Raw genomic sequence first — 14,532 nt, 5'->3', positions numbered from 1 at the left:
GACCGATCTCCAATTAAATCACCCCAGCCAGGGCTTTGTCAAGCCTGACCTTAAAAACTTTTAAGGAAGGAGATTCCACCACCTCCCTAGGTAACGCATTCCAGTGTTTCACCACCCTCCTAGTGAAAAAGTTTTCCCTAATATCCAACCTAAATCTCCCCCACTGCAACTTGAGACCATTACTCCTTGTTCTGTCATCTGCTACCACTGAGAACAGTCTAGATCCATCCTCTTTGGAGCCCCCTTTCAGGTAGTTGAACGCAGCTATCAAATCCCCCCTCATTCTTCTCTTCTGTAGACCAAACATCCCCAGTTCCCTGAGCCTCTCCTCATAACTCATGTGTTCCAGTCCCCTAATCATTTTTGTTGCCCTCCACTGGACTCTTTCCAATTTTTTCACATCCTTCTTGTAGTGTGGGGCCCAAAACTGGACACAGTACTCCAGATGAGGCCTCACCAGTGTCGAATAGAGGGGAACGATCACGTCCCTCGATCTTCTGGCAGTGCCCCTACTTATACATCCCAAAATGCCATTGGCCTTGGCAACAAGGGCACACTGTTGACTCATATCCAGCTTCTCGTCCACTGTAACCCCTAGGTCCTTTTCTGCAGAACCGCTGCCGAGCCATTCAGTCCCTAGTCTGTAGCGGTGCATTGGATTCTTCCGTCCTAAGTGCAGGACTCTGCATTTGTCCTTGTTGAACCTCATCAGATTTCTTTTGGCCCAATCCTCCAATTTATCTAGGTCCCTCTGTATCCTATCCCTACCCTCCAGCGTATCTACCTCTCCTCCCAGTTTAGTGTCATCTGCAAACTTGCTGAGGGTGCAATCCACACCATCCTCCAGATCATTTATAAAGATATTGAACAAAACCGGCCCCAGGACTGACCCTTGGGGCACTCCACTTGATACCGGCTGCCAACTAGACATGGAGCCATTGATCACTACCCGTTGAGCCCGACAATCTAGCAAGCTTTCTGTCCTCCTTATAGTCCATTCATCCAGCCCATACTTCTTTAACTTGCTGGCAAGAATACTGAGGGAGACAGTGTCAAAAGCTTTGCTAAAGTCAAGGAACAACACGTCCACTGCTTTCCCTTCATCCACAGAACCAGTTTTCTTGTCATAGAAGGCAATTAGATTAGTCAGGCATGACTTGCCCTTGGTGAATCCATGCTGACTGTTCCTGATCACTTTCCTCTCCTCTAAGTGCTTCAGAATTGATTCCTTGAGGACCTGCTCCATGATTTTTCCAGGGACTGAGGTGATGCTGACTGGCCTGTAGTTCCCAGGATCCTCCTTCTTCCCTTTTTTAAAGATGGGCACTACATTAGCCTTTTTCCAGTCGAGGGGGACCAGATCAGGGGGACCCTTCATACAGCATTGAGTAAGTTACTCTCAATGCTTAAAGGTAAAGAAATGTAAGATAGTGGGATGCTAATTCTTCCTTCTCCAGAAAAGAAAAGGGAGGTAAATCAGGGTAAATCAGTTTCCCTATCTATACAGATCTCTCCGTAGATCTGTGAACCTGCCCCTAGAACTGCTACTGGTTCCTCAGGGAAATGTCTCACCTCCTTCGACTTTTTGCTTACCAAACTATTGTTGTCATCCTTGGAAACTGCCTCTGATCCAGAATCGGGCCATGTCCTGCCTGATACCATTCCTTGCCCTTCTTTTGCCAGGGAAAGGATGAGGGAAATTAGAGTCATCAAGATTCTCAGTTCCAACTCCTCAGACCATAAAATCACCCTTCCTTGGATTAGGAGGTACCACCCTGGGTATTATGACCATATTTGCCTTCCCCTATGTATTAGTCTGAATTTTAAAAGGGCTGAAGAAAGGCAGCTTCCAACAGAGCCTTCTCCTAAAAGAGGTCAGGTGACATATCCTGTCCTGATTTGTCACTGTCTGGTACTGAAAGAACAGTTTCCTTTACTTGTCTCAGACATACTGCCTGAAGAGGAACTAAAGGGGCCTATTGAACTTTTGGATGCAGATATGGATCTGGATGATCAAACTTCACCAGATGATAGTGTGGGTGCATCATCTTCCTCCTCTCCAGAAGATATGTTCCAATTTCACAAACACATGGAAAGGCTGGGTACTAATTACCCTGAACATCCTTTAGGAACCGTAAACGACACATCTGTTCTTGATATATTGGAGTCACCTTCTAAAAGTGAGATACTTTGCCAGTCTTTGATGGTTTATTATAGCTGGCAAAAAGTATCTGGTTAAACCCAGCAGCTGGACAGACAATTCCTAAGAAAGCAGATAAATTATACAGCTGCTTCCTGAGGGATTCTCATTCTCCTGACCCACCCAACTCCAAATTAATTGGTGGTGACAGCTGCCATTCAAAGAGCTAACTGCGGGGGTCAAGTCTACTTTGTCCCTTCAGTTAGATAGGTAAGCTAGATGTTCAGGGGGAAAAGATGTTCTCTTTTGCCACATTGGGCATTAGAGTTGTGAACTATCAGGTGGTAATGTCCACAAGAGCTTAGTAGGCTAGTCTCTCCATTGAAATGGAGCCACCGCAGTGGGACTCAGTCTGGTGATGTTCCTGAACCAGCACTTGCTCGTCAGCACTAACAGAGATGTCTTACTCTATCCTTCATTGAAATTTTAGACCTCAATCAAATTACATCATACTGGCCTCTCAGAGTTTAATGCCTAGAGCAGACTGGCACATTCATTCAGAAGGGGTTTTGGGTTTTGTGGATAAGAATACTAACTTTGTAAATTCTCACAGATTTTTTTCTGGTTTATGAAATGGGATCTCTGTTTTAATCTTAATGATCAACGAAACAGAAAAAACTTCCTGGTTTGGTCTTCTATCTACTTTTATTTGCTTTTTCTATTTTTCTGCATAAAATCCAATACAAATTATTGGAATCTTCAACAATAACTGTGTATGTATATGATTCTCCTATTACATCAGATAAGATGTCTTTGCCGCTGTGACAGGGTTAGAAACCTAGCTGAGACACTTTCGGTCAGAGCAGGTGACAGAATCAGTACACCTGGCTTATATTTCTAATTTTTCCACTGACTCAGTATATGATGTTGGGCAAGTCACTTAATTTCACAGGGCCTCCGTTTGTCAGTAAAATCAGGAGTGTACAAGGTTTCTTAGTTTTAATGCTTATTAGGAACTTACAAATCCTTCAAAATTGCTATCTAACGCCAAAGTATTACAGCTCTGCTGGTTAAATCTAATTCTAGATATTTCAAGCTCTCCTACATTTCCACTAGCAAAAATCATGAAAAATTGCACTAATCTGTAGCTAACCCTCAGCAGATGTGCATTAAATGGAGTGTTAACAGAGCTGTATAATACTAAAATTTTCTAATTATTTTATACTTCCCTGCTCAATCTACAAAGATAGTAGAGCTAAGATTTCTATTTATTTTAAATCTGTGTTGCTTATTTACTCTATTGATGGAGGAGTTGGTAGCTATAATTATTGTTAGCCTAACCAGAATCTGAATGACTATGCTTTCTTTATTTGGATATTTAATTCCATGCTAAGGTTATGTCAGATTTTTGTATACTTGAGATTTAGTTGCAGATCCAGGTTGAAATCTGGCCCCATTGAAGTCAATGGAAAAATGGCCACTGACTTCACTGGGACCAGGATTTCACCCTTGTTTCCTAAACCGGGTTTACTGCAGAGTGGCTTTCAAAATTTTATATAGAAGAATAATCTTTGGCTTTATTCTGTTTTTGTGCAAGACAACTACCTCACCATGGTTTTACCAAGCAAGGTCATTTAAAACCCTATAATTACACGAGCAATTGCATAGTGATTTAGACTTATTTACTAACTCTCACGATACCCCTGGAAGGTATTGTTATATTATCCCCATTTTACAGATGGGGAAATTGAGACACATATTAGATACTTAACCTCTCTATGTAGGATACACTGGACCCTTGCTAAAACGCGGGGTTCGGGATCCATGTGCAGTACCACGTTAACGCAGGGACTGCGTTACCATGGATCCCAATTTAAATATTTAAATTTGGGATCCATCGCCACAACCGCGCTGTATGAGAATCTGCGCTATAGTGATGCGCGCTCTAGCAAAAGTCCACTATATTTCTAGAGCATCTAAGCATGAAGTACAATAATTTAAAACTTGCAAGATGTCATCCTCGTAAATTCTTCCAGATTGCAGGAAGACTTCCCGTATTCATTTGTTAGTAATTCTTTGTAACTGACTTGCTACAAGGGCATTGGAGGATCTGGAATGAGATCTAAGATTATAATTTGAGAGTTTCTGGCTCCTAGTTCTCTGCTCAAATCTCTATGGCATGTCATGTTTTTTAATACCTACCACAGAATCTTATTTCTTGAGTAATTAACTAACCTTAATTACTTAAGATCATTACAGGTTATTCCTTCAGTAGATCTCTGCAACTGGGCAAATGCAGCAGCCAACAGAAAGCAAACAGCAAATTTCTCATTGAGGAAAAATTTTCAAGGGTTGCTTCTTCAGTCAGTTAGCACTTCCATCAGATAGTATTGGTGTCTGCCTCTTAACTTTGTTCAGTGAGTAAATAGATTTTCTGTTAATCTATATTTTCAAAAATTTATAACAGTTGTAAAAATTTGCTCCATGCTAACATATGATATGCAGTGTCTCAGGTTTATATTTGCAATTATATTATATATGCAATTTATATTTTCTTTAATTTGCAAGTTTCAACACCTCCAAGAAAAAGAATTCTGCTAGTTCCTGTGGCTCAAATATTTCTTCAGAGTAAAAAAAATTTTATTTGTTTACAGACTTGACATACATAGAGAGATGTATACAGTTTAAATGTATGAGGTACGCACATTGTGTGTATTCAAAAAACTATTAAAGAGTCAAGAGTAAATTACACACTTTTTAAAATTTGAAATTTAACAGGGCAAAGGCAGAGCAGCAAGTTGTGTATCTTCCACACAACAGGTGGTGTGCATACAAATTATCAAATGTGAAGACATGTAGATGCCTCAGTTGAATTCTTAACTTTGAGCACATTGTTAGTAAATGGTTTAGTTGACATATTCATAAAAATCCATTTTAATTTATACTAGTTTTATTTTCAAATAACAAAACTGATTTTTGAGATGTTCCCTCTACTGTATCTACTTCAAAGCTGTCAAGTTCATACTCAGGCAGCTACAACTCTGAGCTTAAAAATGACTATCAAATGATATATTCCAGTATTACATTTTAGAAATGTTCTAGTTATATATCATACCCACTATATGAAGGCAGTAAGTTTCAATGGAATTGTAATTCATAATGTAAAATAACAAAGGTCAGCTCTTAGTTGTTAATTTGTATAGGTGTACTGTCAAACCATGCTGGAGTGCCTTGCTAATGTGTGGAAAAAGTGAACTGTTGCTCTAATATGTCTATCGCTCAGGCAGATAGAGAATGCTTCATAACTTGGGAGCAACTGGGTAGCAATAAACAGAAAATTCTTTAAGCTGCTATATATCATGCAGGAAAGCAACAGTAGATGTCAGAATTGATATGTTAGGGCTTATCACACAAGTTGTATGACTTTAGCTGTACTAGTATTTTTAAACTGGTATGACCTTCCTAGTGTGGATGCAGTGGTGTTGGTACAAAGGTACTTTATACCAGGATAGCTATTCCCATATGGGATAAGGCACCTTTATGCTGGGGAAAACTATTTTAGACAAAAAAAACCCAACCCCTAACTGAAATAGTACTGGTGCACAAAGTGTGTATAGAACAGGCCTTAGTCTGCCAAATGGCATGAATGCTAGTTTGAACCCACTGTGAATCACTTGCTCCTTATAATCTTTATACTTCATTTTTAAAAAACAGGTTCTGTGTAGAATGGAAATCCAAGTTCCCATAAAGGAAAACTTCACTGTAATATGCAATATCCTAATCACTAAGGGCAGGGTCATTAAACATGTTTAAGTGCCAGAAACATAATAAGCCACAATTAAAAACAGGAAGCTGCCATTTTGACAGTGTCATGGGGCAGTTTAGGACTGAGAACTCAAGCACCATTAAGAAAACACTGAAAATCAGATTTATTAATTATTTATTAACAGGTCCATTATTTTATAACAAATCTTATAAAACTTGTTTTACAACTTAAATAGAGATAAACTTAGTATTTTGCACAAGTACAAAATTATAAATTGACCTATGCAAGTCCCTAAAGCTGTACTGACAAGACCTGCTACCAGTCACTTTCTTCATATTTATGCTATTGATCACATATTGTGGTTGATGCTTTTCTATTCTTCCTCTTCCATCTTTTCAGTTGATAGCACCAGTTAGTTTTTCATATCATGTTTAGGTCTACACTTCTGTTTTTCCTACATTTAGATCTTACCTGTTTATTAGTCATCCTATCACAACTCTACACAATATTAAGCTTTTTCTCCTCCTCCATCCTATTTTCCTTACTTTAATATTTCAATTTTGAGTTTGACTTTGACTATTGTTGAAGGTGTTTCTCCCTTCCTTATTATTCAAAAGAAGTTATCAAACAATCATATGTGGTGTTGGGCAATGACAGTCTTCCCACAAACTCCAAAACTTCCACAGACTTCTAAGTAGTTATGTCAGTAGATTTATGGGAGCCACTCCTTTTCTACCACCTTACTATAGTAATTTTAGCGGCATCTGAGATCAATTCTTTATGGCTTTTACAAAACAGTTTCAGGACAATTTAATAAGAATACTAAGGGGTTTTCTGACAGTATTTCCCTCCCTTATGGAGTCTCCAATGTTTTTCCAAACAGTCTTAATTTTTGGGCACGTCCACAATATATGGAGAAATTACTCCCATTTCATTACATTCTCTCCAGAATTTGCCTGTCCCTGTACCATAAATTTGTTTAATTTTAAGGGGAGCTAAGTATCCAAAATAAATAATTTTGTGTAGTTTTCTTTTGTTAACGTGTTGAGGTGTGGGGACTATTGCGGCATATGTTCTCCCATTCCTCAGTTTTGGTGTCTATGCGTACATCAACTATCCAGCTTTTCATGAACGTAGTTATTTCCTGTAAGGGCTATTCCACACTAGAATCACTTCAGTGATTCCAGAAGACTTGAGAAATGCTAACATTGTTACAATCTTTAAGAGAGAAGAGAAATCAGACTGTGGAAACTATCGAGGCATTGCCTTGCTATCTACAGCAGGGAAAATTCTTGCTCATAACCTCTTCCCCTTACTGAGGAAATACTGCCAGAATCTCGGTGTGGTTTTAGACCATCCAGCAGGACAACTGACATCTTCATTGTACGCCAAATCCAAGAAAAGTCTCGGGAGCAAAATCAGGACATGGCCTTCATTGATTTGACAAAAGCCTTTGACTTTGTCAGTCACAAAGCCCTGTGGAAGGTGTTGGCCAGATTTGGCTGCCTTCCAAAATTTGTTAAGGTCCTAAGGCTTCTCCATGATCAGATGACTGCCATGGTTCTCTGTAACGACCTTGAGATGGAACCTTTCATTATCAAAACTGGGGTTAAGCAAGGATGTGTTGTTGCCCCAACCCTGTTCACCATCTATTTAGCAGTTATTTTGGTCCTCGTTAAACACCGACTCCCCAGTGGAGTTGACATTCAATACAGAATGGATGGGCAACTCTTTAATCTTAGACTTTAGATTAAAATCTTCAGGGCATCCATTACTTATCTTGTATGCTGATGACTGTGTCATCCTTGCGCACGCTGAGAATGACCTTCAGTCCACACTGGATTTTCTTGCACAAGCTTACCAAAGCTTAGGACTCTCACTCAATATTGAGAAGACTAAAGTGCTCTATCAACCTCCTACAGGCCTTGCACATGACCATCGAGGGTCAGACTTTGGAGACAGTTGAGCACTTTTGCCACCTCAGTAGCCAGCTTTCTCAAAACACAAAAATCAACAGTGAGATCCAGCACAGGATCCAGTCCGCAAGTGCTTCCTTTGGGAAATTGCTCCGATGCATTTTCATGGACCATGACCTACGGCAGGACACCAAGATCCAGGTCTGTAAGACAACTGTTGTTCCCACACTCCTCTATGGATGTGAAACTTGGGTGACCTATTGACAGAACCTCAAGAGTCTGGAGAGGTACCACCAAAGATGCCTGCGGAAGATCCTTCACGTCAAGTGGCAAGATTGCTGCACTAACGCCAGCATCCTCACTGAAGCGAATGTTACCAGCATTGAAGCAATGATCCTCATGTACCAACTTCGCTGGGCTGGACATTGTGTGCGGATGCCAGACTCTTGCCTCCCAAAACAAGCCCTCTACACCATCGTCGGAGATCTCTGATCACCACGGGGAAACGCTACAAAGACACACTGAAAGCATATCTTAAGAAAACTGATGTGGACATCACAAACTGGGAGGAGCAAGACACCAACCGACCCCAATGGCGCCATGGCCTCCATCAGGCAATGCCCCACTTCAAGGAGAAGCACCTTGCCCTTGAAGCTGAAAAGAGAGAGGGAGAAGGAAGGAAAAAGAACTTTCTCCCAGCAGGCAGCTGGTCTGCCACAAAATGTCTGTACCTACTACAGGTGGATTTGCGGTTCCAGGATTAGACTCCTAAGTCATCTCAGGACCCATATGTAAATCCGTGGTAGAGATCATCCTTGAATCGAGGAATCGCCAATCAATCACAGCGGTGCAGCTGGTGTAGATGTTCTGTGCAACAGGAGAGAGCTCTCCCGTTGGCATAATAAATCCACTTCTGTGAGAGATGGTAGCTATGTCAACAGGAGAAGCTCTCTGGCTGCCATAGCACTGTCCACACTGGCGCTTAGGTTGGTGTAACTTACACTGCTCAGGGGGGTGGCTTTTTCACATTCCTGAGTGACATACGTGTAGCTGACATAAATGCTAGTGTGTACAAGCCCTAAGTAACAGTTAACAGTTATATAGAATGTAGTTATATAGAAGTAACAGTTATATAGAATGAAGGTAAACTTTTGTGTTTCATGGCTGTAATGAATAGTTCTCAATTTCCAACAATTTTTTCTTGTGTGCCTTTTTGTAGGGTGCATTGAAAAATGTCTTAACAGTATAGATACACTGGAATTTTTGTGTCTCTTGTGAATCATATTTCATCAAGGGATCTAAATGTATTTTCTCCAAACAGATGACAGAATTTTGATATACCTGTAAATTCCCAAATGTCTAAACTTCCTAGGTTTTTATGGTGTTAATTTCTATATTGTCTGTCATGGATATTAGAGGTGATAGATGTGGGTTTAGCTTTCTAAATAAATTATCCAAGCTTCTATTGTTGTTTTTAATAAGAGTGGTTATAAAGCCAATCCTGCCTTTTATCCTGGCCTTTATAACATAGATTGATTAACCCTGGGGTTCTTATTTCTCCAAATGAATTTATTTATTGTGGATGCCATTGATCTATGAGACTTCCTGGGACTAAAACCGGGAGCCTTTGGAAAAGGAAGCTAATTAAGGATCAGATATTCATTTTAACTACTTGTAGTTTCGTCTTTGAAATTTCATATTTTTACCAAATGTCCAGATGTCTCGACTTTCTTAATCAAAGGAATATAACTAATATTATGTAAGTCTTGCCCTCTTTTAGAAAAGTATATTCCTAGATATCTTAATGATGTACTTACTCATTTATATTTGTATTTATCTTGTATATCATTCTATAAATCAGAGCCCTCACCTACATCCAGGCACTCTGACTTGGTTATTTTAAATTCTGACTTTTTGCCAAATTTTAAGATTTCCTCTTGCAACTAGTAGTGTGTGAGCTGGATTTGTAACACATACCATGACTTCTGCATATAAGGGTTACTTGTATTCCCTGTTTCCTATTGTAATTCCATTTATATTAGGATTATTTGAGTGACTGGGCAAATAAATCCATTGCTGTGGCAAAAAGAGGTGATAAGAGGCATTCTTGGTTTCTGCCTCTAAAAATGAGGAATGTTTCTGATAATTATCCATTCACTTATATAATAGCATATGGGTTCGAATATAAGAAGTTAATCCAATGTTGAAATTTAGGGCCTAAACCAGATGTATCTGAAATATCTTTTAGGGAATGCCAGTTTACTCAGTCAAAAACTTTTTCTGCATCTAGTGATTAAAAATAGATGGGACTCATAAGTAGTATCTGCACAGAAGATCAGGTTCAAAACTGCAAACATGATCTGATAGCTGCCTGTCTGGGCTCTGTTAATGTAGCTAGGTAATAATTATAAATCAGATGGTTTCAAAGGACACTTGGAAATAAAACCTTAACTTTTCAGAAAAGTGCATCAAGAAGAAAAATAACCAGACTTGTTTTAATATTTGCATTGTTTTACTCCTCCAGCACCTCGGTTGGGGGTTTTTTGTTTTGTTTTCAGGAAGACCTACTTTGAATGGTTAACTATAGGCGTGATCCCAGCTCCCATAAAAGAGTGGGAATCAAGTTTAGGCCTTATGTCAGTAGCAAGGGGGACTGGACAGCAGAGGCTCTCCGAAGATGGAATAAAATTGAACAGCAGTCACGTCAGATGTAGGTTATGGTTGGGGAAGCAAAGAAAGGACATATACATTGCATCCCCCCACGATAACTAGTAGCAGGAGGGCAGGGACAGAAATACCATCTCATATGCATGGAAAACTGTGGTGAGAAAGGAGTTCTGATATTGGTGGGAAGAGGGAGGTTGCAGAAAGAACACCAAGACCATACCTTGTGGTGATCCTTTCTCAGGAGGAAGACATGAATATTCCTCTGGAGCTTGTCATTGCTGATTCTTGGCTAACTGAAGAGGTTGGATTATTTTTTCCTAATTCTTACAAGGCCTCCACAGACTTCCCTGCAAAGCTGGCTTGCAGTATCAAGGAAACAAACTTGGATTTCCCACAGCCTGGTCTACGCTTAAAAGTTAGATTGACATAGCTACACCATGCAGGGGTCTGAAAAAGTTATCCCCCTGAGCACTGTAGGTATGTCGACCTACACCCCCAGTGTAGACAGAGCTAGGTTGATAGAAGAATGGTTCCTTCAACCTAGTTACCATCACTTGGGCAAATGAAGTTCCTACTGCAATGGAAAAACCCCTTCCATCACTGCAGGAAGGATCTACGCTTTGGTGCTATGGTACCTTAGTGGTGTCGCTTTAACAGCCATAGCCTGGACATGGCCCACCTAGCTGTGTTGGACTGCTACTTGTTCATTAACTCTGTCCCATAAATGTATATTTATTTTTCTTTTACTGACACTGGTATCATATGTGCAACATTTTAAAATCCGTCTCTTCAGTTAGCTAGCTGAAGTTTATATTATGTACTGTGTCTTATGCTTGATATTCTATTCCTTGCTGGAAATTTAGATATTTTTTTAAAAACAATAATACAACCAGTTCAGTCCTAAAACTGCATGGAGGGTGGGGAAATTTTTTCCAAAATGTTATGCAAAAAGTATGACTTACGTGTTGGATTCCATTTTTAGCAAATTTCTAACAGTCGGCTAAGAAAAGAGGAGGAGGAAGATGAAGAGGAGGAAGATGATGATGATGAATTGGAAGCTACCAAGGAAGAGAGATAACTTTGAGAACTGTTCTAAGTTTTTTGTTTTTTTCATGACAAGAAGGCCTGTCTTTGCTTAACAGCTTTTATATTTTAGATGATGAGAATTTCACTGAGGTCATCCATTAAAATAATTACAACAAAGCAGCAAGAAATTGGCAGCAACATTTAATCCTGTTTGTTACTTGAACAGCAAGTCAGTTACACTTGTAACTAATTGTACTGAAAATGTATGATTTCAGTAGACAGAAAATGAAAAGCAAATATTTCAATAGAAGAATTACGCTACAAGCTTGAATAGTCTATATAATTTTAGTTAAACTTCATTTTGTGTCTACTATTGCATTCAAAGTGATATACTGTAATATTTAATTATTGCCTAGATAGTGAACACAAGGATCCTTATTCTTAGGTCTAGCTGAGCTGTATTTGTCACAGGATTTGGGTATCTGTATACTAGCTTCATTTCACCCACTCCCTCCCAATCTTGGAGCAAGGTTGTAATGCAGCTACTATTGCAGCTTGTGCCTGGCTATCCACAACCCCAAAGAGCTGCTGTGGCAGCTGCAAAGCAGAATACAGAAGTGATCCTGGCCTTGCCAATGCCCCTATGTCATGGACTAGGGCGCAGGGTAGCACATTGCTATCTTCCACCTTTCTGTTTCTTGCGGATTCCCCCAAACTGGGGAAAGCCTCAACTGGCTAGTTAAGATAGCTTTATGGGTTTTACACCACTGGAATGGTGCAAATGGCTTGTATCAGAACCAAGGATCTAGTCCAAGAGCTCTACTTTTTCATACAGCTTCCTTTTTACGTGAAAGTGCCTTCATAATAAAGGAACCATTGTATTAGTATACATCACCTTTTCATACTTGCCTTTTATACTTGTCAATTCAGTTACTGATTCTTACCACTAGAGCAGTTATGGACAGTTGATACAAGATTTCAGTGTATTTTCCTATATAAGTATCTCTTCTTATCAAATTTATATTCAGTATTATTGTATGGAGTGAAAGTCTGTCTGCCAGATTGTTATTTCAGTATTTTATTGATCTTGAACTTCAGTATTTACTAATCTTAGTCTGCAGTTATTGAAACTATGTATCTATGTATGATGGAAAAATAAAGGTTTTTAAGGAACTCTGTTTTCTTTGTCATTTGGAATTTTGACACTTATCTGTATCCAGGAATGAGTAAGATACTAATTTAGATTATGTGTTAAGTAGGCACTAGCTAAACTAAGTAAAATATAACTGGGTTCTCTGGCAAATAAGACACTCTTTTAGGTACTATGGGGAAAACAAAAGAATGCACTGAGGAATAGTTCAGAATTTATAGTACATGGACAAGTGTAATCTTCAAGTGTTGATACTGTAGGATATTATAATACACACTTGTTTTGAGGAAAAACAAGACTTGCGACAATGTAACACCGGTGAAAATCCAAATGAATCTCTTAAAACATGTTGTAGTTCAGAAAAAATCTGATAGGCACATGTAAAATAGTTTTAGGAATGACATGTTACAGTAAAAGTGTAGCCAGGAAACAGCTGATGAGGAAAAGACTAAACACTCATATGTGGACCTTAGATCATATCCTTTCCATTTCAGATACTAAGTTATCTAATCCATCACCCAAATGGACAAACTAGTTGACAGCTTACTGGGTATAGACAGCATAAAAGTGAGTTTTGTGCTGTATTTTTAAAAGGGGTGGGGAATAAAAGAGGCAATTAGGATGTTCCAGACAATCTCCATTTTGAAGATGACTAACAGTCAAATTGGCCCAGTCTAGGGTGCATTAGCTAGGTATAGTGAGATGAAATTAAAAGTACAACAGAAGAGGGCACAGTCATGAAGAATCACACAGCAGAGGGCTGGATCTGGCCTGTAAGGGCTTTCAATCCGGCCCACAGGATTGCCAGGCCCATGGCGCAGAGGGGTTAAGGCAGGCTCCCTGCCTGCCCTGGTCCCGCGCCACACCTGGAAGCAGCTGGCACCACATCCCTGTGGCTCCTGGGAGACGAGGGGGCAGAGGGCTCCATGCGCTGCCCTCACCTGCAGGCGCTGCCCCCCGCAGCTCCCACTGGGAATGGGAAACCGCGGCCAGTGGGAGCTTCGGGGGTGGTACCCACAGGTGAGGGCAGCGCCGGAGCTGCCTGCCCTGCCCCCTCCCCCAGCTACTGCTGGACATGCTGGCCACTTCCGGGAGCAGTGTGAGGCCAAGGCAGGCTCCCTGTCTTAGCCCCGCTGCATACCACTGCCACTCCGGAGCTGCTCGAGGTAAGTGGTGTCAGGCGGGAGCCCACACCCCAAACCCCTGCTCTGAGTCCCCTCCTCCACCCCGCACCCCTACCCCTTGCCCTGAGCCCCTTCCTGCACACTGCATCTCCTTCTGCACCCCAACCCACTACCCCAGCCCTACATTCATGGCCCTGCATACAATTTTCCCACCCAGATGTGGCCCTTGGACCAAAAAGTTTGTCCACCCCCTGTTGTAGCAGCTGGAGTGTCAGAATTCTACCAAGATGTAACTGCATATAAAAGGCATGTGCTTCTGTGTTTTCAGAGTAAGGCCAGAAGGGACCACTGTGGTCATCTAGTCTGCCCTCTTGCATATGACAAGCTCTAGAACTTCCCCAAAATAATTCCTTGAGCATATCTTTTAGAAAAAATATTGAGTCTTAATATAAAAATTGTCAGTGATGGAGAAACCACCATAATCCTTGGTAAATTGTTTCACTGGTTGAACAACCAGCTAGGGACATAAAGGGTAACGAGAAAACATTTTATAAATATATGAGAAGCAAGAGAAAGACCAACGACAGGGTAAGCCCATTACTCAATGAGGAAGGAAAGACTATAACAAAATATAGATATGACCAGGGTTAAATGCCTTTTTTGGTTCAGTTTTCACCAAAGAAGTTAGCAGTGACTGGACAACTACCAGTGAACATCAGTGTCAATGGGATAGGAGTTGAGGC

General features: G+C 40.4%; 2 protein-coding genes across 5 annotated transcripts in view; one reads left to right on the top strand and one right to left on the bottom strand.

The window, feature by feature from the left end:
• The window catches only part of CIBAR1 (CBY1 interacting BAR domain containing 1), a 38,110-nt gene extending 25,429 nt beyond the window's left edge, over nt 1-12,681 (top strand). The window contains exon 7 of one of the 3 annotated variants that reach the window (XM_073330586.2): nt 11,472-12,681. In XM_073330586.2, coding sequence (XP_073186687.2) covers nt 11,472-11,567 — 96 coding nt within the window. In that variant the 3' untranslated portion in view covers nt 11,568-12,681. The remainder of the gene's footprint in view (nt 1-11,471) is intronic. The other 2 variants (XM_073330584.2, XM_073330585.2) reach the window with 2 other exon arrangements.
• Nucleotides 1-14,532, bottom strand: part of RBM12B (RNA binding motif protein 12B) — a 46,942-nt gene that overhangs the window by 17,293 nt on the left and 15,117 nt on the right. The window lies entirely within an intron of this gene.

Source organism: Lepidochelys kempii, chromosome 2, assembly GCF_965140285.1.
Source record: "Lepidochelys kempii isolate rLepKem1 chromosome 2, rLepKem1.hap1, whole genome shotgun sequence".
Classification (NCBI taxonomy): Eukaryota; Metazoa; Chordata; order Testudines; family Cheloniidae; genus Lepidochelys; species Lepidochelys kempii.
The sequence above is the reverse complement of the archived record's forward strand: the minus strand, read 5'-3'. Positions and strand labels throughout refer to the sequence as shown.